The sequence below is a fragment of the Dermacentor andersoni genome, chromosome 6 (assembly GCF_023375885.2).
Source record: "Dermacentor andersoni chromosome 6, qqDerAnde1_hic_scaffold, whole genome shotgun sequence".
Classification (NCBI taxonomy): domain Eukaryota; kingdom Metazoa; phylum Arthropoda; class Arachnida; order Ixodida; family Ixodidae; genus Dermacentor; species Dermacentor andersoni.
In genome coordinates this window covers 157,289,010-157,315,027 of record NC_092819.1, presented here as the reverse complement: position 1 = coordinate 157,315,027, position 26,018 = coordinate 157,289,010, and the positions used below count along the sequence as shown (strand labels likewise).

Genomic DNA, 26,018 nt, shown 5'->3' with positions numbered 1-26,018 from the left:
GGACCAATTCGGGGTCCCCTGGGGAGCAAGAACTAGCCCTGCAGGCAGGCCTCAACGCCGTCCACGACTACATTAAGGAGTGTGGCATGCAAACCTCACCGCAGAAAACCGAGTACGTGGCTGTCATTAATGGACCGCGGCTGCGAGCCGAGGCCGAACGCAACCTTATCTCCCTTCGTTTAGGGGACTCTGTCATTTGCCGGAAGCAAACAATCAGAATACTCGGCATGCTAATTGACAAAGATGGAGGAGCCAAAAGCTGGCTTCGTGGTACAGTTTTTAGTTGCCATCAGGCCTTACACCTTATGCGCCGCGTCTCTGCGCGTGGGTGGGGAATTACAGAAGTTGGGCTCCGTCAAATAGCCCTAGCTCTCGTCGCATCAAAAGTACTATATGCATATCCTTACATGCGACTTAACGCAACCCAATGCCTTCAGCTTGAGCGCATCAACCGCAAGGCAATGCGCCTGGTTACCGGCTTACCACAGTACTGCCCTATTGCCGACCTACACGCATGTAGTAGAATCAATGCCCTGCAGGATCTGGCCGAACAGCAATTGCACGCCCAGCGTGTCCGTCTATCCACAACGGCGGCTGGCCATCAGATCTTACGGACATTAGGCTACAATGTCGATAATCTATAGAGCCGCTCTCATCTCCTGCCCCACCATGAGAACTTATCGATCTTGTAGATGGTATGCCACTACCAAAAAACATGAGTTCCGCTAATCCACAAAGGCGTAAAGCTGCCGCAAAACGCCACGCGAAGATGTCATGCGAGCTAGCCCAAGATGGGGCCATTCAACTTTACACAGACGCCACTCAGTCTCCAAATGGTGCCGGCGTGGCTTGTCATGATTCCGAGTCGGATACCACTGCAGTCCAACGGCTTCCCGAGGAACATACTGTCACTAATCTTGAACTCATAGCCATACGCCTTGCCATCACTCGCACAGTAGAAAGACAGGATGCGGCTCCTTGTACCTATTATGTTTATACTGACTCACAAGCAGCCTACACTGCCTGTCGCTCAGGGGGAGCGGACTATGCCGTTCTTAAGGCCATTCGTACTGAAGTCCGTCGCCTTCGAGGGGAAGGCTACACCACAATCGTCAAATTGATTCCTGCACATGAAGGAATCACTGGAAACGAAAAGTTACACCACGCCGCGCGCGCTGCAGCTCTATCCGCGCCTTTGCCTGGACCCACTGTCGTTTCCGCTTCCTGGGCCCCTGCCGCCTTTACACACACGACGTCGCCCCCTATGGATAGGGCCGAGACATGGCACCGCGCACAGAGCTACCGCCGCAACATTCTCCAGCATTTGGCCAACCCTGAGAAACTATATCGCCGCCCACCCAGCACATTTCGCAGGATAGAGGCGGTTCTTCTTCGCCGAGCCCAGACCGGCCAGCTTCTGTCACCAGCAAGGCTACACCTCATCAACCCGCACTCATACCCGAGCCCTAAGTGCCCGGCATGCCCGGCCAGAGGTACGGCCGAACATCTTCTGTGGAGCTGCTCTGACTTTGGCACGGTCCGAGAAAGGACACTACGCTCCCTGGGCGGGAACCGACCTGGCACCCTGCAGGAGTGGCTCGACCCGCCATCGCACATTGGGCTCAAGGACGCAGTCCAGCTTTGGAGTGCTTTTTTGGACTTTTTCAGGGACAAGGAAGAGCCTGGCCGCCTCTTTGCAGAGCCGACCTCGGGACCACTCCACCTCGAAGAAGAAGAGAGCACCGGTCCCCCTCCCCCATAGAGCACCCCTTTTCTGCCGCAAGGCTTGGCCTATTAAACGCAGAAATAAAGACGTGTTAAAAAAAATCTTTTCCATGCAGCCTCGGGCCGCCTGTGCATCGCCGCGTCCCGCAGGTCCTCAGTGCCGAATGACTGGGTGACAAGCGTCCTGACGCGTTGGTCGAAGGTTGGATTCCGGCTACGGTGGCCGCATTGCGCAGGAAAACGCGTCTGCACCGAAAATTGGGTGCTAGATATAAAACCCCGATGTAGTGAAAATTATTCCGCAGCCCCCACACTACGGCAAACCTTCTAGTCGGGGTCTAGCGCGCAAACCACAATGTTTCAATGCGAAAACCTATGTCCCATTACCCATAAATCCATCGGCGTAGTCACCATAACCGAAAAGTGGCACGAAAAATGGCCGCTGACGCAAATAGTGAAAAAATAAAACGTAACAAAATGATCCAATTGACGTCAAGTTTCTTACAGAGGTTCCTGTAAACAAAGTAATTTATTTTGACTTCGGACTGGGTGAGAAAAGAAAGCAGGATGCGACACGAGCACGCTTCCCCGACGCAGTGGGGGCTCCACGGTCCTCATTGACGACGTTGTTATGGCCTTTGGAATTTATAACAATCACCACCGCGACGGGCACACCGACTACAAAAAGGCGTCTGTAGTACCACAGAGTATCATCGCACTAAGAGAATATCACCAATGCGTATATGCATCTAATGTTACATGTAAAAGGGACGAAATTGATGTAATATACAGGACTTTGAAATAGTCAAGTAATGGTAATACGACTTTTGCAAAGTTTTTGTAAACAACGTAACAAAGTCATGTATACAATTTAACATATCAGATTTGTCCGCTTTGGATACTTTACTGAATGCAGTTTACACAACTATGATATCTGTCCTTAGCGCAGAGCTACGAATATGTAAACTTCATGCTTCTGTCTTTCAGACTTACCAAATTTCTTAATTTCTTTACAATACATTCGGCACCGAAATCGAAATTCACTTCCAACACCCATTAGGATTTCACTTTCTCAAATGCCACTAATACGTTAGAATAAGCCCAGTGGTAAGCTCAGAAAAGCGTTTCTGCGCTCCACATGTATTTGAATAGGCGCATTCGAATTGGGCCCGTGTAAAGCAGCCTCTTAAATGTCTGCGCCGAAATGTTTGCGCGCACTTTTCTATCCACGTATAAGCACCTCGCCGCCATCTTGAACCTCGTTGCGACGGTCTCTCCCTTGTCACGGACAGTGGCGTAGCAATGGGAGGGAGGGGGGAGGGGCGTGGGCCCCGGGTGAAAGGGGAGAGTGGGGGGGGGGTGTTGTTGTGTACTACGTGCGGACGGGGACGCGCCCAGGCGCGCAGCGTGACGAGCAAGAAGATCAGCGGGCTCCGGAACAGAGAATGCTTTATTCGGAACAGCGCGTGCTTCTTATACACGCTGGCGGTTGCTTATCCGCTTCTAATAACAAACACTGAACGACGCCTGTCGGCGCTATCACATTCCTTCCCCCACAAATTAAGTTCCTTTGCGAAAGTCCTCCGACTGGTAACGAACAGGTTGATGCCGCTGTCGTGAACTTCTACGTGGTACGGCAATGGGCTCGGGTGACGTGGGCTGGACGAGTGCCTGGCATAGGGGCCGTGCTGGTGTGGGGGTCGTGGGCTGAACGGTTGCCTCATCCTCTGTATTTATTTGAAGATGTTCTCGTTGACCCATTGGCTGACGGTCTCCCTCCATGGGCTGGTCCCGTTCGTGCACACCCGTCGTGCTCCCGAGCATACCCGTCGGGACTGTCTGGGGGCCCGCGTACGGCAGGTGCTCTGGGATGGCGGGCTGGGATGACTGGCATGGGGTAGACGTATCTGCGTGCTGAGAATAACTGGCCAGACGCAGATGACCACGTGAACGAAATGCACTTTGCTCATCGTGTCCACCAAGTACGTGACAGGGCTAATGACCTTCACTTTTCGGCCTTCAGTCCACGCTGTTTTCTCCCCTCTGACCGTTTTAACGTAGACGCGGTCCCCTTCCGTGAAGAAGCGCCATGGAGAGCGACCTCGGTCGCGTTGAGCCTTGGACTTTTGTTGCCCCTTTAACATGTCTTCTTGAAATGATGGCTTTAGCAGCGACAGCTTTGTACGCGGCGCCCTTTTTAGAAACAGTTCGGCTGGTGAGCGGCCCGTTACTGCGCATGGAGTTGTCCGATAGGCAAGCAAAAGATGTTCTAGGCGTTCTCGTAGCGTCCTGTGACTGCCCGAAGCGTTATTATGGAGTAGTTGCTTACGCAAGGTTTTCTTTACTGTTTGCACACACCTCTCGGCTGCTCCATTAGACTACGGGTGATAAGGTGGGCTGTACGTGTGACGCACTCCCCATGACTCGAGAATATCATTGAACTCTCGTGCCGTAAACTGGGGGCCATTATCTGACACTAGCTCTTCCGGCCCGTACGCAGCAAAGAGGGTACGAAGCCGTTTAGTGGTGTTCAAGGCCGTTGTCGACTTCATGTGAAAGACATCAATCCACTTCGAATAAGGGTCAACCCACAGCAAGAATGAAGCGCCTTCGCACTCGAAAAAATCAACGTGTACTATTTGCCAGCAGCGAGCGGGAAATGGCGAGGATTCCAAAGGGGCGTGGGGAGCGCTACTCTGCGTTGCTTGGCAGATTTTGCAACTTTTCACGACGGTTTCGATGGCTGCGTGAAGCCCAGGCCACCACACTAGGCCGCGAGCTAACATTCGGACTATTCCAGGGTGCTCAGCATGCAGTAATGCCAACACATATTCTTGCAGTTTGGGCGGAACAACGACCCTGCTACCCCATGTCACGCATCCTTGCTCTAGCGATAGTTCCATTCGTCTCGTATGGTATGGTCGTAGCTCGGCTTCTACTTGCAGTGGCCATCCACTACGCGTAAGTTCAGCAACCTTGCACAGTACTTTGTCCTGTCTGGTAGCCTTGGCGACATCTCTGGCTGACAGCGGCGTCGTTTCAAAAACTGCCGAACAGTCGGCCTCTTCATCCTTTGCTTGACTTGGAAGTGGCAATCTCGACAACGCATCGGGCGCTTCCATTTGGGACCATTTCCGATACCTAAGCTCGTAACGATATCCCGCCAAGATAAGCGCCCATCGCTACATGCGCGCAGCGGCCAAAGTTGGTATCCGCTTGCAGACACCTAGAATGCCGAGTAATGGCTGGTGGTCCGTGAAAAGCGTAAAACGACGGCCGTACAGATATCGATGAAACTTTTTCAACGCATACATTATGGCCAACGCTTCTCTTTCAATTTGCGAGTACGCGCGCTCCGCTGCCGATAATGTTCGAGAGGCAAACGCAATGGGCCTTTCGTCCCCGTTTGGTTGCACATGCGAAATCACTGCGCCCAATCCGTACTGAGATGCATCGCAACTGAGTACAAGTGGTCGCTTTGGGTTGTAGTAGCAGAGTACTGGGCTCGACGTGAGCAGCTTTGTTTTGTGGAAAGCAGCAGCGCATTCTTTGGACCAGTGCCACCGCAGGCCTTTTTTTAAAAGAGCGTACAGCGGTGCTGCCACGGTCGTCAAGTTCGACAGGAACTTGGAATAAAAGGTCACCATGCCCAAGAATGATTTCAATTCCATTGTGTTTGAGGGTTCTGGCGCAGCCGTAATTGCTTTAACTTTTGATCCCTAAGGCTGGATTCCGGCTGCAGATATCCGGTGACCCAGGTACCGAACTTGCCTTTAAAGAACTTGCATTTTTCCCTCTTGAAGAGTTACATTGTGGGCCTGAAACCGCTGGAGTATTTCTTCTAGCCGCTCGCGACAGTCCGACGTGGTGGTACCCCCAATGATCAAATCATCAATGTAGCATCCTACGTGAGGAATACCACTGAGAATTCTGTCCATAAGCGACTGGAATACTGCCGGAGCGCTTGCAATGCCAAAGGGCAGACGCTGGTATTGGAAGAGCCCTCTATGCGTGTGTATCGTCAAGAGTGACTTGAAGTCTTCACATAGCTCTACTTGCTGGTATGCGGAGGCTAGATCCGAAACGCAAAAAACACTCAAGCCCTCTAAAGTCTTCTGGTAGCGGAAGCGAGTAATTCTCTGTTTTCAGCACGGGGTTCACAGTGAGCTTATAGTCACCACACAACCGGACGTCTACCCCTCCATCCTTTGGCACAGCGACCAAGGGTGTTGCCCAATCGCTCCGTGTTACCCGCGTCACGACGCCGGCGTCCTCCCAAGTATCCAGCTTATTTCCCACTGGTTCAACAAGAGCGAAAGGTACCTTACGTGCTCTGCAGAACACGGGTTTGCTGCCCGGTTTTGTTAGTATTTGCGCTTTGAACCCAGAAATTGGTCCTAACTGCTTCGAAAAAACAGGCGCAAATTTCCGCTTGAGCTCAGTGACAATGTCTGCTGACCTTATGGCAGCGTCTTCGTTCCAAATTACCTTTAGTCGACTCAGCCAGTTTCTTCTCAGTAGGCATGACCACGGCTTTCCTGCATCATCGACTATAATCAGGCGAAGGACGCAAGTCTGCTTGTTGTATTGTACTTGCACGTCGACCGAACCAAGAACTGGGACAAGCTCGCCCGTGTACGTTCTTAACGGATCAGCCACCGCCTCCAGGGGCAGGTGCGCCCAGTTCTGCTGATAGATTGCCTTTGGCATCACCGTCACTGAGGCGCCCGTGTCTATTTGCATGGTCACGTTGTGGCCCTCTACATCCACGGTAACATAATACGCGGATTTGTTGCTGGTGATACTACAAATCTGCAAATCATTATCCGATTCTTCCGTGGAGTCGTCCACCCAATTTAGTTCTTTGCGTGGTTCGGTTCCCCGCCTGCACATCGTCCTGAGATGACCTTGCGTGCCACAGTTGTGGCACTTGTACCTGCGGTATTGACATGTTCTTTCCGAGTGGTTTTTTCCACATCCGAAACATTCTATTGGTTCTGTCGCGACTCCTCACCTGCGTTTCTCTCTGACGGGCGTTGTTGGCCCGAGAGCTTGCCTACTTGCCTGCTTTCTGCTGTCAGGTCCGTCTGACGAGCTGCTTCCTCAGACTTAATTTGTTGCGACTGTTTCAATGCCATTTCGCGGTTCAGAGGAATTTTGCAAGCCCCTTCAAAGGTCAAAACCCCGGCGTCAGCCGCAAACAGCTCCCGCTGGGTGTCCGCGCATCGCAGCCCCGCTACGAGCCTGTCCCTCAAGGCCTGGTCAAGAAAGTCACCGAATGCGCAACTTCTGGCTAAATTCCTCAGCTGGAGTATGAAGTCTGTCACGCTTTCTTGTTCAAACTGTACGCGGTGGTTGAATCTGCACCACTCCGCTACAATGGCTTTCCGGGGGCTGTAATGGTGCTTGAGAACCGCTTTAGCTTCATCGTACGTTTTACTAAAGGCGCATCGGGTACGAGCAGGTTTTTCAGTATTTCGGATGATTTCGGTCCTACGACCGTCAAGAATACGGCTAATTTCTTGCTGTCGGCTACCTCATTTGCTTCCACATACAACTCGAACCGCTCCACGTACGAGTCAAAACTTTCGGCCTTCTCGTCAAAGCAATCGATTCTTCCCACCTTTGACATGTTGCCGTTTCCTCGAGGTTCCGCCGCCCTGGCCTGGTTGCCTGCCGCGCTTGTTGTCAGCATCCGCCACGGTCCCGGGAAGCCACTTGCGTCGGTCCCACCCTCGTCGCCATGGGTTGTGTACTACGTGCGGACGGGGACGCACCCAGACGCGCAGCGTGACGAGCAAGAAGAGCAACGGGCTGCGGAACAGAGAATGCTTTATTCGGAACAGCGTGTGCTTCTTATACACGCTAGCGGTTCCTTATCCGCTTCTGATAACAAACACTGAACGACGCCTGTCGGCGCTATCACAGGGGTCATATACGTCTGAAAACATCCCTCTTTTCGCCGGCTTTACTGGGCGCAAATGCCAAAGAATGCTCCGGTATCCAGTAGCTCGAGCTCATGTACCCGATGCGTTGCGCCGCAGAATTGTCGGCTGCCGCTCTATCAACACCCCACGAAATAATTGCACGAATGTGCGGGCTCGAAAAATTGGCAGTGGCTTAGCTCGACTATGGCCAGGATATACGTAGCGAAAGCTAAGGCATAGCATGGTTAGCCTTGCCTAATCTTGACAGCAAGTCCAGGTTAGTCTGGTTGTCTAGCTATGTTGCGGCGTTTAGCGAGTCGTTCGGCGCGCTGCTCGTCTGTTCCCTGGGCGATTCGTTTCCTCTTCATCTCGTTCTGATGTCGATTCTAGGCCTCCTCCTGCTTATCATAATTGTCGCCGTCCATCCTGCCGCCTCAATCATCCAACATGTCATCAGGCATGCGTCGCAGCTCGCGAAGAGAGCGAAGGCGAACGCAACGACGAGGAACGTGATGTGACGTCATGTGACGCCTCTGAGCACGGCCACGGTGAAATCGCAAGTTCGCGCCCAGTAAAGCTTTCGCTTTGAAATGTAATTGGCAAAATGGTCGCTAAACTACTCGCCTTAGCCGAACGTTTCACGTGGGGTGCGCTCGTGCCGTGCGTTCATACTGGGAGCAGGCGTCGCTAAACAGAGTCAGGCGTTGTAAGGCGTTGAGGCTCGTGAGTCCCTCTTCGGTTCAGAAAGCTCAGCGATGACCAACAAAGATTACGAGGGCGTTCAACGAGCGCGCCCGGCGCTCGCGTTTACGGCGAAGCGTTCGTTGAGAGCGACGTTGCACAAGTGCGGCCGTCAAAAGACGCGAATGGGATTCCCTGGATCGTCTTCAGACTCGTTGCTTGGAGTTCCTGGAATTTATCGCCAAATGGAACTTCTTTGAGTCCCTCCGTAATCTTGCCGTTATCTTTCGCTTGTTCCTCACGATCTGCGTATCAGTTGCATTATGCGAAAGCAACTTTTCCCAAGTTAAAGCTGATCAATAGGTCTCTGCGCTCCACTGTGAGTGATGAAAGGCTGTCTAACTTGGTGATACTGACCATAGAAAAATAACATGCAAAAAATATAAACTTTAATACTGCAATTAATGAGTTTGCAGAAGCGAAGTGTCGGGAAAAAAACTACTGAAAAAAATTTGTCCTTACCTGTCATTGCTTTAGTGCAAAAGGCTCGATGTCCCACTATGGTTTGTGCATCGCCAATATGTATACAATGTTCTATTTATCGATTTTGAATCGTTGCATTAGTTTTTTATAAGTTTTGCGGTGTTGAATAAAACATCTTTCTCCTAGTCCTAGCTAACCGTTTCTTTATCATTTTGCTGCTGTGTGACTTCATGTCACTAGTACAATGTCTGTGTCAGCTATACACGGAATCTTATTTTAAAAAAGGAGAATTTTGTAAGGATATTTCCCGATATTCTATGACGTTATATGTCTGTGATTACTAGGAATTCGGTAGCCTGAATAATATGGCAGATAAGTAATAACCATATCCTGAATAATCACTTAATCAGTACTTATAGAGGAAGCACTTCAATTCGAGAATTGAGGACTCAGTCATATTATTAACTCAAGAAAAACTTCTTCAAGAAAATCCTTTTGGGTGCTACAGCCTAGAGTACTTTGGCACTGCAGGCGGCGCCCAGTATGGCAGTAGCGAAAGAAATCTGAAATAGTGGACCAGTGACCTTGATCCCTCAAACCTTTCCATTGCGACTGCAGACCAACAGTAGTGCAAGCTTTCGCTGGCACGGGCTTCATGGCGGCTTTTTTTTTTTTTTTATGGTGACGCCGAGAATCGACGCAGAGCATGCTAAATCTGTTCTCAAGATTCTGTTCCAAATCTTGTGGTGGTACCGCAGCTCGGATAATCACATTTGTCCGTGTAGCAGCAAATAAAAGCAAGGCTTTATTGATCAGAATGAAGAGAACTCATAATTGTCATAGCATTGGCGATCAGCGTCACTGACTCACAACTTAATTTTCGTTTTCGTTCGGGGCTGCCCACCGCCAAAATACGGCGTGCCATAGTATCTACGACGATTTTTGTGAAGATGTTGTTGGGCAAGATATCAATGTCGGGCTTTAATTTTGCAAATTCAGTATTGCCACTAAAATTGGTAATTAAATCTTTATAAAGCTATTTTTGTTACTTGTGACGTCAGTCATATTTTCCTTGATACCGCATTCGTATTGGCTGCCAAGCCTTACAGTCTTGACAGAAGATGTGCACATGCCCTTATCAGAAGTTATTAGTGCAGCACCCTGTGTTATTTGGCGCAGAAAAAACAGCGTGTGTAGCGAAGGAGAGGGAGACCCGGGGAACGTATGCGGTATCCAGGGTGGCTGCACTGGTGCTGAAACCCGGCAAATGTCGATATCCTCGCCTTCCTCGATTACACCCGGGGGGGGGGGGGGGGGGGGGGAGGGCGTTGACAGAAGACTTATGGGCCCCGGGTGCCAGACGACCTAGCTACGCCACAGTTCAGGGAGTTTTTGCCACCACATTTTTCGCCAAACATCAAAACGGTACTAAGGGCGCAGTCACCCTCGGGCGGATTCAACCCACCGATGCGTCACCATGCTCAGGAAGAACAGCGATACCACTGCCCAAATGACTACGCCCACTCGTCTACTAGAAGGAGGGCAAAGAGGGGAGAGTTGTGGCGTAGCCCTCGTCTTATTTTGAAAGTGACCTGTCGTTTCCACCCGTTCACGCGAGTGGATGTGGCCAGGCGGAGGAGTAGTATCATAGCAAAGCTGTCTAGGCAAACCTTCTCAGACTTTCCTGATTGAAGCCGCTGCTAATGCTGGTTGCTGCTGCTTGTGTTGTCTTGATAAACTTCTCGCACACAGGACGGTACTCGTATAACTATGTCAATAACGACTTATACTATCACTGCCGATGATGTGGTGAATGGCTTTGTTTTCACAGTGAATTACTTAATGGAACAACAACTGTGTTTTGTACTCACGTACACTAAAGACTTTCACGGGCATTGCATGGGGGTCAGAAAGACACAAAACAATAAATGAAAATTATACATAGCACCGCAAGTAAAAAGGAACAAAACATTTGCGCAAAATAGGCGCGCTGATACTAAGACCACACTCAGGTAAGGGAAATATCAGTGCAATACAAAAGAACAATTTTCGGTCATGAATAGAAAGCAAATGCAATTAATCAGAACCTTCTTGCGTGTCGGTGTGCACGGAACAGTTTAGTTTAATAAAAATGCACCGTCGTTGTTCTCGGAAGCGATTTCAAATGGAAGTTTATTCTTATGGTAGATCTCAAGAAATGGCAGTGACTGATGCAGGAGCTTAGTAGGGGTGAAGCGGGGATGTATTAAAGGGGCTACCTGATCGGGAGAAGATGCGACGGGCCTGTTTGTTATGGGGTTATGTGAATACCAAAGGATTGTGATAAAGTCGGTACTTCTGAGATAGCAGCGTATCAATCTCTGTTCTTTTGGCCAGAAAATGTTTGATGTTTATTGTCAGGTACACTGAAGTAACGAGAATACTTTCAGACCGCAGCTCTTCGGCGCCCGTTCCTGCGGCGAGCGGCGGCGTAACTGGGCGGACGAGCACAGTGAAATGTGAACGTGAACGCGGAGCTTAGCGGGGATGAAAGACGCGATGGGAATGCGGGAAGGAGAGCGAAGCGGGAGGGCCGGAAAGCGAAGGAAGGCATGGGAAAAGCGTGAGAAAAGCGCAATGCGGTGATGATAGCTACGAGATGGCGCCAGAGTAGCGCGTCGTCTGGCGAATCTCTCGGCGGCGGCCCCTGCAAATCGTGGCCACGAGTCCCCCACTCGCTGGTTTTCGCATACTCCAGATTAGCGAGGGAGCCGCGCCGCTTTTCGCTCCATTTGGAATGTGCGGCACGATACGGATGGTCCGCGCCAGCAAAGACATCGCGAAATGAAAATGCTTACAGAGCTCCGCTCAAATTTCGCGTTTGGGAGTATCGTAATCATTGGTGAATTTTTCCGTGACAAATGAAGCAGCTTTATTCTGTAACGATTCGACTTTTTCACAAGGTATTTTTGATGCGAATTCGAAATGATAGCGGTATATTGCAGTTGCTTTCTATATGTTCCATAAATGCCGTGAGTGAAACAAGTTTACGTGTTAAAAGGCATCATTTCTTTAATAATGCGAATTGATTTTTTCACGCGCTTTACTATTCGTGTTTTAAAAAAAGCGTCGCTGCTTACTGCAGACGTATTTTGCTTTAGCTTATTTAAAAGAGCCTGTAACAATCGCGACAGTGGTTTGAGAATTAGTTACACACCATTGAAAATTGTTTTTGGCCTCTTTTTCGGCTTGCGGCTAAATATTGCCATTTTGGGCCGTATAACGCAAAACTATTCCATCCTGATTTTATTCTGATGTCCTGACATCAAATTCACGTAACTGCGGACGCAAGCATTAGGCGGTTACCAGCAACGTTGTTTGAATAACCTAATGAACCCTCTCGTCATCTATAGGAGGTCACTTTTACTTGTTCTGAAAGGAAAAAGGTTGCCTGCCTTGAGTGGTTTGTCTTAGCGGACAAGAGGCTAGGAGCGTGCAGAAGTGCCGAGCAACTCGATGGATCCAAGCTGCCGTAGTGAAAGCGAATACTCGGACGAGCAGGGCGGTGCCAGCGTCTGCGATTGGGCCGCTTCCTCTTGCTTAACTTGGGGTGGCCGGTCCAAAATCATTGCAGCGTGGAACTAAAAGTTAAAAATGCCACAAAAACACATCCTCAGTGAGGACTTGGCAGTGCCAGGCCATATGCAAGCCAAAAAAGGCTTTACAACGTTATACTGCTAGATAAAACTATGTATTACAGGCAAAGATATTCATTCTCCTCGGGAGGTGCGAAGAGCCAGCTCCGGAGCGTTCAGCGGGCAGCCACCTTTTATTTAATTTGGGACGGTGCACTATCCGGCTACTCTACCAAAAAATAGCCTTGATTGGCCCAGTAATGGCAGCATTAATGCGTACACGTCACCTTGATGTGGTGAGTTCTCGCAATTTTATGAGACCGCGTGACAAAGGGCGAACTGCCACAGCCCAAATTTCTGGCCAATGACTGAGGGCTATTGCCGAAAGGAGCGTAGAATCGAAAATAATAAGTTGATTTTTTTCTGTTTGGCCTAAGCAGGTGCAATCACTGTAACACGTCATGTCCAATGGTAAGATTTCCACGTTTACTTGACGCTGCGTGATAGACACGTTAAATGGGGTTTCCTCGAAATATATTTGGCCGTTTGTGGTGTGCTAGTGTCAGGAATGTAATGGCAGCAATTTGGCATAGCTTCACGTTATAGCGCCCCTACTTAGCGTCGCAATCAAAACTGCGATCGTTGTGTTTTCTTTTCAGACAGAGTTGTTCTTCGCTGAAGCGGGAAACCTACCGAAGAAGCATGGCTTGGCACTTTATGAAGTAGACTTCGACGACTACACTAACGCATGCGGCTTAGGCGCCTTTCAACGGCTTAAGACGCTTAGCCGATACTTGCATCTGTAACGCGGCCGACCACCACTGCTCACAAGCGACCACCCGCTGCCCCTGCTTTCCCCTCTGTCTGCAGTGAAATAAACATAAGCTGTTCGCTGCAGATGAGCAAGATACCTGCATCCAATGATGTTGGCTTGACTTCTCATTTGATAATTCTGAAAATGCTTAAATAAGATGGATCCAATAATATTTCAAATAATTCATGCGTGAGTAGGGCTCTAAGTTGGGAACAAAATTATCGAATGTTTAATGACGGGGAGGTTGTGGAACGTTTCTTTCAGCTCGTTTCAGGTTCAGCTCCGCAGCAAAAATGGTAAAGTATCGAACTGCTTCAAAACGTTCTTAACGGGTTCATTTGGGTACAAACGGGTGTGTAATATTTGCGTGCCTCCAGTTTCCTGCAAAATGCACGAAACAAGTTAACTTCGGTATTGCGAACTGATAAAGAAACTTTCCTTTAGCATGGGTATAAACTTGGAAAAATAGTTCGAATGTGATGCGACGCGTAGTTGAAGTCGATAAAAGCGCACGCTTTCTTGGTCTCTCTGGGATTGAGAATGGGACGCTTTAATGGCTTCTTTGAGAGGATGAAGTTTGCAGGGCGAAGATGGAATCGGCTGGGTCACGACAGCAATATTGGAGGTATAAATATATATCGCTAGGAGAGGCCTTTGTTCTGCAGTGGGCATAAATAGGAGGCGGCTGCTGCCCGTGCTGCCGCCGCCGTTTTCGCGGGCGGTGCCCTCGACGACCCGAAGGAAAAGGACGAGCGCCACCACTGACTGTGTTCGTAGGCCTTGCAGATTCGTGGTCAGCGCCCATGTGTGTTCATCTGCAGCCCTCTTCTATTGCACTACGTTTCCGTTCCTACTGGGTGGACAATTTTTCCGCAGCGGGTTTTAAAGCAATCACATCTGGCGGGCTCGTTCTGCACACCTTCACGACGAAAGCCGATCCATCTAGTCCCACTTTGAGAGAGAACTGAGCTTCAAGAATAGCTTTATTTATCTTTATTTTAGTTCGGCTATACTCCTGTGCGAGGACCAAGCTGGTAGGTGTACACGACACAACATAGTGTAAGTCAAAATTAATTGCCACGCCTTTGAAGAAACAATAGGTTACAGATAACCTATGGGCAATGCAATTTGGCACAGGAAAACAAGTCAGTGACACATGTGCAAACACTTTCAAGACATCTGTCACCAGGACAGGGAAATTCAGGCAAGTCTTTCTATTTTGGGGTGTCGCGGGAGAAATACCAATGCCGAAAAAGCGCATAGCATGCAAAATATTTTACTCTGCGAAGATTACGTGCGTGCCGTGTTGGTCGTGATGAATGGGAGCGCAAGTGTAAGTCTCATTTTAAATAGATTATAATATGATTGGCAGCAGCGGCAGGGCAACGGAAGGACGTGCGCGTATCGGCTGTGTTATCTGCAACAGTGCAGTGCTCAAGGAGCGCCACTCCTTTCTTCAAGCACGCCTGCGACAAAGCACTGCTGCAAGCCACAGCCAAGGACGGGTTACGCACACGTAGGTCATTTAATTTATGCGTGCAACTGTACTATGCTTGATTCCTTGAATTCACTGAAAGTCGTGACCCTAAAATTCTAAATAAACATAGGAAATATATAAACTTTCTAAAGAAATATTTGACACCCAAACCACCCACCCGTGATTCCCAACGTGATTTGACGCAACTTTCCCGCGGAGGTGTAGCGAACGTCTCGCATCATTTTGGCAGTAGTGGCAGCGACAGAAAGACGTGCGGCTGAATTTCCTCCAACTATTCGGCAGAATTTTTCCCTTTTTCCTGCATTGCGTAACTTTTGCTGACTCGCTGCTGCCATTGGTGATTTGTACTTTTTTGAAGTTCTAGGTACATGAAAACATGTCCCATAGTAATGAAAAATAATGTTTGGCTTGCCATGGCAATCTAGTGACAACTGGTTTCCAGAGTTGTACGGAATGTAACAATAAACATCATGCAGGAAAATGCACAGGAGTGGCTGCTCCTTTCAATAAAGCGAAGGAACAATCGCTTCAGGCTGCATGGAAGTATCCGCCATGCTCAGCTGCAAGGCTGAGAGGAGTCAGCGGTAAAAATTTTAATGGCGACACTGATATCTTGGTAGCTCTACCCAGCACAAATGCGAAGCTCGTGGCTTTGGGCACATTGTCTCAAAAGGTTGATGAAACTGAATCCTCTATTACTTTGATGTGACCAATGTATGAAGAAATCCTGGAGGTACTGAAGCGTCAACCTAAAGATATAAAAAACTGAATACGAGGGTCGACCTGGGCTTCAAGAAAGACATTACAGCGAAGCGGTGGAGAAGCTCTGAGTGGAGTTAAATAAGCTACAGTGGAGAAGGAGGCGTCTAAACTTTGAGATTTATGGACTTCCCGAAAAAGAAATGAAAAGCTGCTGAGCAGCAGCAATTAATTTGCCCGGCAGATACCGCTCATTGAGCTTACTGTAGATTCAGTCACCGCACTGCGTCGGTTGCCCGCCAAACAACACCTAGAATAATTTTTGTTTTTTTCCGTCAGAAAGAGCGAGACTATTGGCTTTCACAAAGTAAGGCGCTGAAACAACAGAGAGTTTTTGTGTTTATCAGAGAAAATCTCAGAAAGGGAAAGAGAACTGTAGTTCCAAACGAAAGAATGGGCCAAAGTTAATTACTATAAGATTGCCTGGCGTCACATGGGCAAAATTCTGTTTTACAAGGCAGAAAGTCGTTCCCGCAGATCGCACGGAGGTTAAAAAGTCCTGCAGAGCTAGAGTACTGCCCTTCGCGTATTCCCTAAATGCTCTTTCCCTGTTATGCTTGAGCAATGTTTCAAACCATGCGACTTCTGTTCGCTTATGAAAGGAAAATTTGCATCAGCCCTTTTTTGCAGCTGATCATGCAATGAGCTTGGAATAAGAGTGATGAATTTTGCGCACTTCTAGAACAATTTCAGTTTCATTTCATGGTCACTATGATGACTGATATGTGGTGCAGTGATGCTAGTGATATTGCGCATCTTGATGGTTAGAACATATTGTTCCTGAACCGCGAAGTTAAATAAGGCAGTGGTGTTTGTTGATATCTTAATTGTGGAAATAACTACGAAATAATGAGTGACATGTCGTTGTCTACTGCTCGTTGTGAAGCTATTTGTGTAGCGCGTATCTTTGGTTTTTTAGATATCTGTTCGTTTGGAAATCATAGCACCTACACTGTAGTCCTTGTGGTGACCTTAAAATTTACATTCTATCTCGCACATCAAAACGTAGAGTTCCTTTTACAACATTTTACATATCCCCAAATGCATTACTGTTAATACTGTAACGGCGACTGACTTATTTATTACCAATATCACCGGTGACAAATTACTAGGGGGTTCCCTCAAAGCAGTAGTTAGTGGCCATTTACCTGTATTGCTCGCTGCCTATTAAAAATTATGACAGGAAGAAATTACATGCAAAGCTTTATTATTCACGATATCACAGAAAAATACACTTCAGCTGTATCGTATTGAAATAGCTGCTACACTGGAATGACCTGGCGTTCTTCGCCAAATGAGGCATCAGACAATTTTTTTTTCACCGTTTGGCGCAATGTATAAAACATTTTCCATACAATAAAGTAAAGAAACCAAAACCTGAAAGAAAGCCCTTGATTACCCAAATACGATTAAGACAAAAACCACGTTGTAATAAAAATTCATTCAAGATCGTGACCCTGAAGTTGTAAAAGATTTCAGAAAACGCAGAAAATCAAACATGTTTCAACCATGTAAAACAAAGCCGAATGTTACGCACATATATTCCGAGGAATTACGGATTTCAAACAAGCTTCGAAGAAAGTTGGTTCAATTTTGTAACATAGAAGAATTTCAGAAATAAAAACAGATGATCAAAGGCATGAGGAAGACGTGTGCGCAGGAAAATTCTGCATTTTGTTATCATTAGTTGGCAGTCCATTTATTCTTCATGTTGAAGCGAAGCAGATATAATATTGACCAATATATATATATATATATATATATATATATATATATATATATATATATATATGTTGACGGTATAAAAATGCACGCAGTTTGCATCATAATTGATCTCATTGCCCCATACTTAACATGCACTTATAACATAGTTTTGTCCAACTATGTATTTCCTCAGAATCGAAAGAAAGCTAAAGGGACAGTAATGTATAAAGGTGGAGATAAAGATAACTGGAAATTATAGACCTAGTTCGATATTACCAATACTTTCAAAACCATTTGAAAAAACACCTTCATCAGACTTAGTTTTATTGTTCCAAGTTGCAAGTTTTATTGCTTCATTCATTAGTAGTACATATATGCAGTAGAAGTTATACAGAAAAGGTCCCACAGTTATAAACTGCAGCGGGACCTCTTGCTCTTAGTTACATAATAACATATAAATAAAAAGGCGTCAGTTGCAGTTATAAACAAAGAATGGATTACACAATTTATACAGTGTTAAAGTAATAAAACCTATGGCAACACATCACAACATAAAAGAAATTACATAATAAGCAACATAAACATACTTCAAAGAATAGATGCAGTTTACAGGGTATTAATATAAGCTCTCAGTGAACGTTGGCATGACGATAATGTAGGTGAGGATTTCACGTGAGTAGGTAAATTATTCCACATTTTCACACTAGCAAAACCAACAGTTAGTTTGCCATAGTTGCTGCGTGATTTTGGAAGTAAAACGTTATTTTGTAAAGAGAACCTGGTAGTGTTAGGATTAGCAAGACTATTCCTGCCAATGACATAATGTAATTGTGGGTTTTAAAGAAGGCGGTAAATAACGATGCTGTGGTTGTACCAGATAATTTTATTTATAGTGAGGATACTTAACTCAGTGAAGATGGGGGTAACATGAGCGTTATAAGGAGCTGAAGCGATGATACGGACAGCGTTATTTTGGATGTGCTGCAAGGGAGCTATATGACAGCGATATGCAAGACCCCAAGAACTGATACAGTAATTTAAATGGCTATAAATGAAAGCATAATACAATGTTAGGAGAGTGTGCTTTTGAAAGTACTGTCTGGCCTTTAAAAGCACCCTGATACCATAGGCAGCTTTCTTTTTTATGAAGCTGACATGCAAATTAAACTTTAGAAAGGGGTCTAATTGAACACCTAAAAATGAGCACTCATTAGATGGTAATACTGGGTGAGAAGCTATGTACAGTGGTAGAAGGTTATGTCGAGGTTTACTGTGTGAACTAAAAACCACAAACTTTGTTTTCTGAGGGTTAATTAGCAATTTATTTTTTTTTTGCACCAACTACTGACATTATTTAGTTCATCATTTAAAAGCTCGCTTAGCGTAAAGATGTCGTTATGTGAGGTGTAAATAGTGGTGTCGTCCGCGTACAAAAGACATTCTGTAGAAGTTAGGCAATTGGGGAAATCATTAATGAAGATCAGAAATAAGAGGGGACCGAGTATGGACCGCTGTGGACCCCTGTGGCAATATGGATTCCGGGCAGTTCGATCTACCGATACAGCTCTACTTCATCAGAAGGAACTAATTTTACATAACATAAAAATATATAATTACCACTAGACGGATTTGTTGATCTTTCTAAGGCGTTTGACGGAATCAATCATATCTTACTTGAAAATTGTCTTGGTAACGTGTTCGAGGCGTTGCCTTAAGTCTGGATAAAAGCTAATTGACGAAACGACAGTATTCAATGGTTGATTATCACGAGCAGTTGTTGGAAACGATGCTAAGTTTTTTCGCTCTATGTTCACTAAATTTGCCTTGAAGGTTGTGACCAAGAATGACAATGCCAAATTTTCGCAGTGAAGCCACTGCTGCGAATGGTCCACAATATTTAGCTGCAAATGATGCCAATAAACGTATTTTTGCTTCACTTGTCGAGTTCCACATTACTTTTTCGCAAGGCTAGCATGCAATACCTCTTCAATATCGACCGAAAGTGCACGAAAGCACATTAGAATAAATGAGAACAATTTCTTATGCTTGTTTATTTTTTGTATGCATATTATTTATTACTGACAATTTCCGGCAGACTGTTTGTTTGTGCCAGTGAAAATGTTACTGGCACATAGACTTAAAAAGCAATAGACTCTGTGCTTAGTAACTCAGGGGACCAACTGCAATGCATGCTCACTGACCTGGACAGGCAAAGCAGGAGGATGGGTTTAAAAATTAACCTGCAGAAAACTAAAGTAATGTTTAACAGTCTCGGAAGAGAACAGCAGTTTACGTTAGGTAGCGAGGCACTGGAAGTGGTAAGGCAATACATCTACTTAGGGTAAGTAGTGACCTCGGATCCGTATCACGAGACTGAAATAATAATAAAAGTGGGCTGGGGTGCGTTCGGCAGGCATTCTCAGATCATGAACAGCAGGTTGCCATTATCCCTCAAGAGAAAAGTGTATAACAGCTGTGTCTTACCAGTACTCGCCTACGGGGCAGAAACCTGGAGGCTTGCGAAAAGGGTACTACTTAAATTGAGGACGACGCAACGAGCTATGGAAAGAAGAATGATAGGTGCAGCGTTAAGGAATAAGAAGAGAGCTGATTGGGGGAGGGAACAAATGCGAGTTAATGAGATCTTAGTTCAAATCAAGAAATAGAAATATGCATGGGCTGGACATGTAATGAGGAGGGACGATAACCGGTGGTCATTGAGGGTTACGGACTGGATTCCAAGACAATGGAAGCGTAGCAGGGGGCGGCAAAAATTTAGATGGACGAATGAGATTGAGAAGTTTACAGGGAAAACATGGCCACAGTTAGCACATGACCGGGGTAGTTTGAGAAGTATGGGAGAGGCCTTTGCCCTGCAGTGGGCGTAGCAAGGATGATGGTGATGATGACGATGATGATGATTATGATCTGTGCAGAGAAAAGGGGCCAGCTACAGCACATGCCACACTATAATGTCGTCACTTCTATTCTAGGCAGGCACACTGCATTCTTGGCGTGGATGGGCTGACATGAAAGTATATAGGAAACTATGGCGTGTATTATAAGCAAGACCTGAACATCCAGACAATTTAGAGGCTACATAAAAATTAAAACAACCTTTTCCCCTTTACCAACATTTTTTCACTGGAATATATACTGGCTGCAGACCGGCGACAACAAGCACTACTGGTCGATGTCCACACACAATGTAAGATTTTTCCATGAAATTCAAGAATAATGCTACAAACTACTCTGCACATGACTAAAAAAGTTATCCTAGCTGTACTAGTCTCATCACTCACGCGCAGCTTTACCCTAGACAATAGATATGACATCGTGGTTGACAGCGCACATAAGTGCACACTTTTCTGTAGCCTTTGAGCCATTGGAGACTTTCAGTGACCCGCTGGATGACGTGTCAAGTGAAAGGTTGGAGAAAGTGCAGCTAGAAGAAGCGCACTTTGCATAACTATTTTGTCCCCCTCGTTTGCGTTGGTAATGGTGGTAGTAGGCAGTGCATTCCCTACTAGCAGCGCGTTCACTTTACGTGACAAATGAAGTTTTAAAGTGGAGTCCACTGAGTGCATGTGTGCATGACACTACATCTCGTAAGTGGTTTGCAGCAGTGTTGCAGGTACGAAGTGGATGCAGGCAATATCTTTGCGCAGGCTTAACTGTGTGATAACTAGCGGTATTAGACTTATTTGTGTTTGATACACGATACATTACAACGATATGCATGATATTAGAGCCCTTTACACATGCACGTCGAATTACTGTGCCAGCTATTTCTGGTAACATTGATAGCCACCCTAACCTCGATTACACAATCAAAGACAAATGCGAACCAGACTGCCCACTTTCATCCTAATTCGAGCTTGTTGCTGGCTCTGCACCCTGACTGCAACAAATAAATTATAAGATCCATCATCCCTTGGTCTCATTTCATGCTGAGGACAACGCATTGGGTATATTTTGTCATCCTTATTGAGATCAGGTGTTTGTTTTGACGCTGCTAGGCCTACAGAGGCGGTGCAAAGGAGTAAACGTGGTTCGATTTCAATTTAGCAGATGCTGCAACAGCATTAGAGTTGGTGATGCGTTGACGATGCAGAATGCTACGAAGGCCTAATTGTTAACTGGATCATTAATTTGCTACTCCGCTCTAGTATGGTAAGTACGTGTTGACGGCGGCGAACAAACGACAACTAGATGCCGAGCAGATGGTGTGGCATGTGTGAACATTTATCAGGGCATTCGATCTTAATAAAACTGGCTAAGGAAGTTGTACTGAAGTGCTCAGAAAGCGTGTTGATGAAGTGAAGCCCTGCTGTGGCATTCATGGGAAAGTACACTACAGTTACTACACAAAAAAATTTGTTGCATCACTCCACTAACAGTGGAGGATGTATCGAAAGGATGGCAAGCAGATGCTAAGCAGGTAACGCGGCATAGATGAACACATCTTGAAGGGGATTCAGCCTTCTTATTGACTGAGGAACCCTGTAGCTTCTCCATTGCTGCAAATAATTGCTGACATGGAGTACAGTTGAACGTTCTTTCCAAGTAGAGCGCCACCAACCCGTGGTGGCGACTGAAAGCAGAATATGTGTGAAACGGTTCACCCGAACTGGCGGACTAGGACTGAACATGGCACGAAATAAATGAAACTGTCGTATCTCTGTTCAAAGTGAGCCGCACACATTATGTCACCATTTTTTGTAACCCATGTGCATGCGGATCTCACTGCTTTAGTAAGTTTTCACATGGAAAGAAATCGCCTTTTATGTGACACGCTCATTCGTTAGTTCCCAACTACACGCTGTTGTTCATACAATCATTTGTGCCGAAATTCAAGACACTTCTGCCGCTGACACTCGCACGCCACGAAAATACTCTACAAGAAACAGGCTGGCCAGCGCCAAGTCATCAGCAGGATCGTCACCTAAGTCGCTAAGCTGCTTCAAGAAACTGCCAGTCCTTTGGAGCTTGAACATTTACATGTTCCAAGAAATCAGAAAAGCCTGAGACAGTTAATGACAGTCAAAACTAAAATATACGTTCAAGAGCTCAAAACTCTGCAAGCTTGTTGCGTGACTTCTAAAGAAAGGATCTGAAACACAATATCAAAAATTACATGAGCACTCCAAAATTAACCATTTAGAATAAAAACGAAGGAACATCATCCGCGACAGGAAATATTGCAGACCATCATAGACAGCTTTTTACTACTCCTCCAATGATTGCAGCAGTTCAACGACCACCTGTAGCTATCAAACTACCCAAAGCTACAAAATGCTGAATTTAATGCAGACCGCTGGTGGCAATGTATGGAATCGGTTTGAACTTAATGTTCCCACCAGTGTCCTATTTTGAGTATCCGAATTCTAACAACTGATGAGCTGCTTCACAAAAAGAGCTACGCTGCCATAAAAGAGCTGTGTTTCAGAGACAAGCTAAAGCATCGGGGTGCAGACTCTCAATGAGAAATTCAGAAAAGATGTAATAATTGAAAGGCACACATTGTGGTTTATTGGCATGCACCCAGTGCACAGCTTCTGTAGCATCAAGAGAGAAAGGACGCCTTACAATAACTAAAGCGGGAGCCTGAAGGCTAGAACCACTGGTACTGTCGCCAAGCACTTACGACATGCTACTATGGCTTCACAAGGAGATACCAAGCGAGCTCTACCTTCGGTACTTCAGAAAGATAACTACATCTGGAACGCAGATGACCTTCTCAAGTTTTGACATTTTTCCAGGCAATACTAGAAAGCAGGGAAAGTCGAACTAGCACACCACTGAACACTAAGCACAGGTGTCCAACACAAGCATCGTGGTTTTGGAGAATTTCATGCAAAAAGGGCTAAAGTACTGCGTCAGTGCTAAAGAGTAGATACTTATGAAACCCCATGCACCTGTCGCACAGCAGCGAGGGCTCTGGCTCTTAACTATGAGACTCCTCTTTCTGTTGAAAAAGAAAAAGAAAGCATTACAGAGTAACCAGCACTGCCACAAGTGCTCAAGAACAAAGCAGCGGGACTGCAGGAAAAATGGCTTGAGTGCTCCAAGTACTCGACCTAACGTATGACAGGCATCTGCGACCGAAACAAGCAACTGGTGCGGCTTCCTTCAGATAATGATGTTGCACCTCCCGAGTCAACCACGCAATAACTGTTTCAAGTGGCAGAAATATGGGGAGCAAACCACATGTTGCCTCAAGCTGCGTAAGCTTGGGCAGAAGGGCAAAGTAAATAGCCCTTCTGTTCGGCTATTGCAGCAGAATGACCTTCGTGCTGAACTGTTTTGCTAACTTTCCTAAAAGGGAATGCAAGCTTTCACTATTTACAATTTAGGCACCTACAAGCTAATCGCCAAGAGAGAGTCAGTGAGTAAAATTGTGGCTGCATAACCTGTACGACGCCAGAGTGCATGTCAAAGCTAAGTTTGTGTGCTCTGCAATGACTTCCTGCTGCCACCACATGACTCTACAGCCAGCCTCATAGAAAAGCAGGGGCTCCAACTTGCTGACTACGTATGAGATTAACTTTGCTTTGGCATTGGGAGTTGGGCCACTGCTCAAAGCTGATCATTACTGGGATGTGAAGAGCAGCAATGAAAGGCACATAAATTACCCGCTCGTTGAGGTCAAAGATATTCTCAGCTGGACATTACAGGGAACAACACTCGCATTGTTTACTCTGACTTATTTCACCACTACAGGAGCGGTACAGGTGTCCATAAGCTTTGACCACGACAAGCTCTACCAAAAGCTGAAGTCTTCATGAGAGCTCAGTCATTTGATGATAATGAACAGAGAAGAAACAGCCAACTTGAGCATTCGAAAACTTTGGAGTGTTAAAGGGACACTAAAGAGAAACATGAACAATTTAGAATAATACAGTATTTTTTGAGCCCTCTATCTTCTTAAATGTTGTGATTACTAGAAGAGAAAATGAAGCTTAGAGTTCAGTTGTTTTTAATTTCATGGCATTCTGTTAGATTTAGGCCAAGTTGGCTCAGTGAAAGTTCCTGAAACTTGCCATATCCAGTCTGGCTCCTTTAGAACAGAATGTAGTTCATTTTTACCCATAAATAATTAACTAGGCCCTAGCAGACGCCGTACAAATCTATGACATCACACCGAGCTGGTGTGAGAACTTCAAGGCGGCGGCGCTACTCATTTTCCCTTTTTCCACTTACCAAGCCTCTTGCAGTAAGGTTGGCATTTTTGGAATTGTATAAGGGTAATTTACTAATGCAAGTGAAATCATTTTTTTTTCTTTTCCGTGTCCCATGAAATTTCATTAAAAAATAAAATTGCACACGCGTATTCAGAATGCAGTTCAATAATCCAGAAAACAGTAGTATGTCTGGCGCGTCACTATTCTTCAGTCTCTCTCAATCATGTTAGTCATAGGGCCCAAAAATGCTTTGCGAGTGTTGCTGAATTCTAGGTACACACAGCTTTTCAATATGTCTGATGGTCTCAAAACTTTTGGTGAAGCCTTTCCTGGCAGGAAACATGGCCGGATGTGCTGCGGAAAGCGATGGTCCTCCAGGAAAAAGACTTCTCGGCACAGAAGCAAGTGTGACCTGCCCTCAACAACACTCGAACCATTCTTTTTATGCGGAAGAAGGGTTCTGATGTTTGCACAAATGTGCTTTCGCTTTTATTTGGCCTTTTGTAGAGTGTGCTGTGGTACATCTGTTTCTTAAATACAAGCCTCTCATAGCACTCAATGCTACTGCCATCATAGCCAGTGTCATTGAGTGCTTGCATTTTGGAAGCACTGATTGTAGCATGCTTGTTCAGGCCAAGAAACGTTACACCACCTACTTCAACTGCATTCTGCATATGTGGATGCCCAAGGAAGCGATCACAAAACTGCTCTGTCCTCTTCCGAGACATTTCCAGTGGAGATGAAGTGCTCTAAATATTGTCCCACAACCACGCGCTCGACAATATAATGGGGCAGGCCGTGAGCAGCAGTCACCGACTTTACAAGACGCAATTCCCACTCTCTAATGAAAAGGCAGAATAGGCCCACAGCGGCCCCAAATGTCGAACACTCTCTGCCAGGTGGTAGAGCTGGTACACATTAAACGTCCCTGCTGTCACACCACACAGTGCCTCACAGCGCGCTGCAAACATTCACAGAAAGCGCTGTGAAAAGAATAAAATGGAGCAATCAGAACAGTTAATTTTCGTGAGGTACAAAAAGCTTGAGGGTCTAATCACATTGGGCGCACTTGAGCTTATATTTTGAGTGGAATTACAGGCATCTCCCAAAGGCAGCACCTTAGCGAGCATTTAAAATAAAATTTATTTAAGGGACCAGGAAAGTCATTACTATGGTGTCATTTTTGATGCGAAAGCATCAAATGACCCAATGTGCGAAAAGAAACAGCGTCTGTAGCAGCGAACATCACCTAAATTGCCACTGGCTGCAACGTGACATCACGAGGAGGTGAAACGGTTACCTGCTGCCGTGTTAGCGTGCCAGGTGCTGTGCGAGGATTACGGCTTTGTAAGCTCGCACACAGTTTTTATCTCTCTCTCTCTCTCTCAACCCCACTGGGCTTAGCTGCTGCGCGCACCTGCCAGCTTCGGTGGCCTCTGCTACTGCCTCGGTCTCTTGTCGCTTCCGCCAGGTACATCGCAAATAATGAATAAATAAATAAATGCACTTCATTTCTCAGCAATATCCTCCAAATGATTCCGGTCTACAGCCAGCATGCTAACGTAGAAAATTAAAAATAATAACCCGCACCAACTTAATTGCAACACTCAATAATAATAACCCGCAGAA

At 46.2% G+C, this 26,018-nt stretch overlaps 1 protein-coding gene across 1 annotated transcript in view; it reads left to right on the top strand.

The window, feature by feature from the left end:
- Positions 1 to 13,338, top strand: part of LOC129382721 (uncharacterized) — a 92,560-nt gene extending 79,222 nt beyond the window's left edge. The window contains exon 5 of the mRNA XM_055066854.2: positions 13,090 to 13,338. Coding sequence (XP_054922829.2) covers positions 13,090 to 13,236 — 147 coding nt within the window. The 3' untranslated portion in view covers positions 13,237 to 13,338. The remainder of the gene's footprint in view (positions 1 to 13,089) is intronic.
- The last annotated feature ends 12,680 nt before the right edge of the window (positions 13,339 to 26,018 follow it).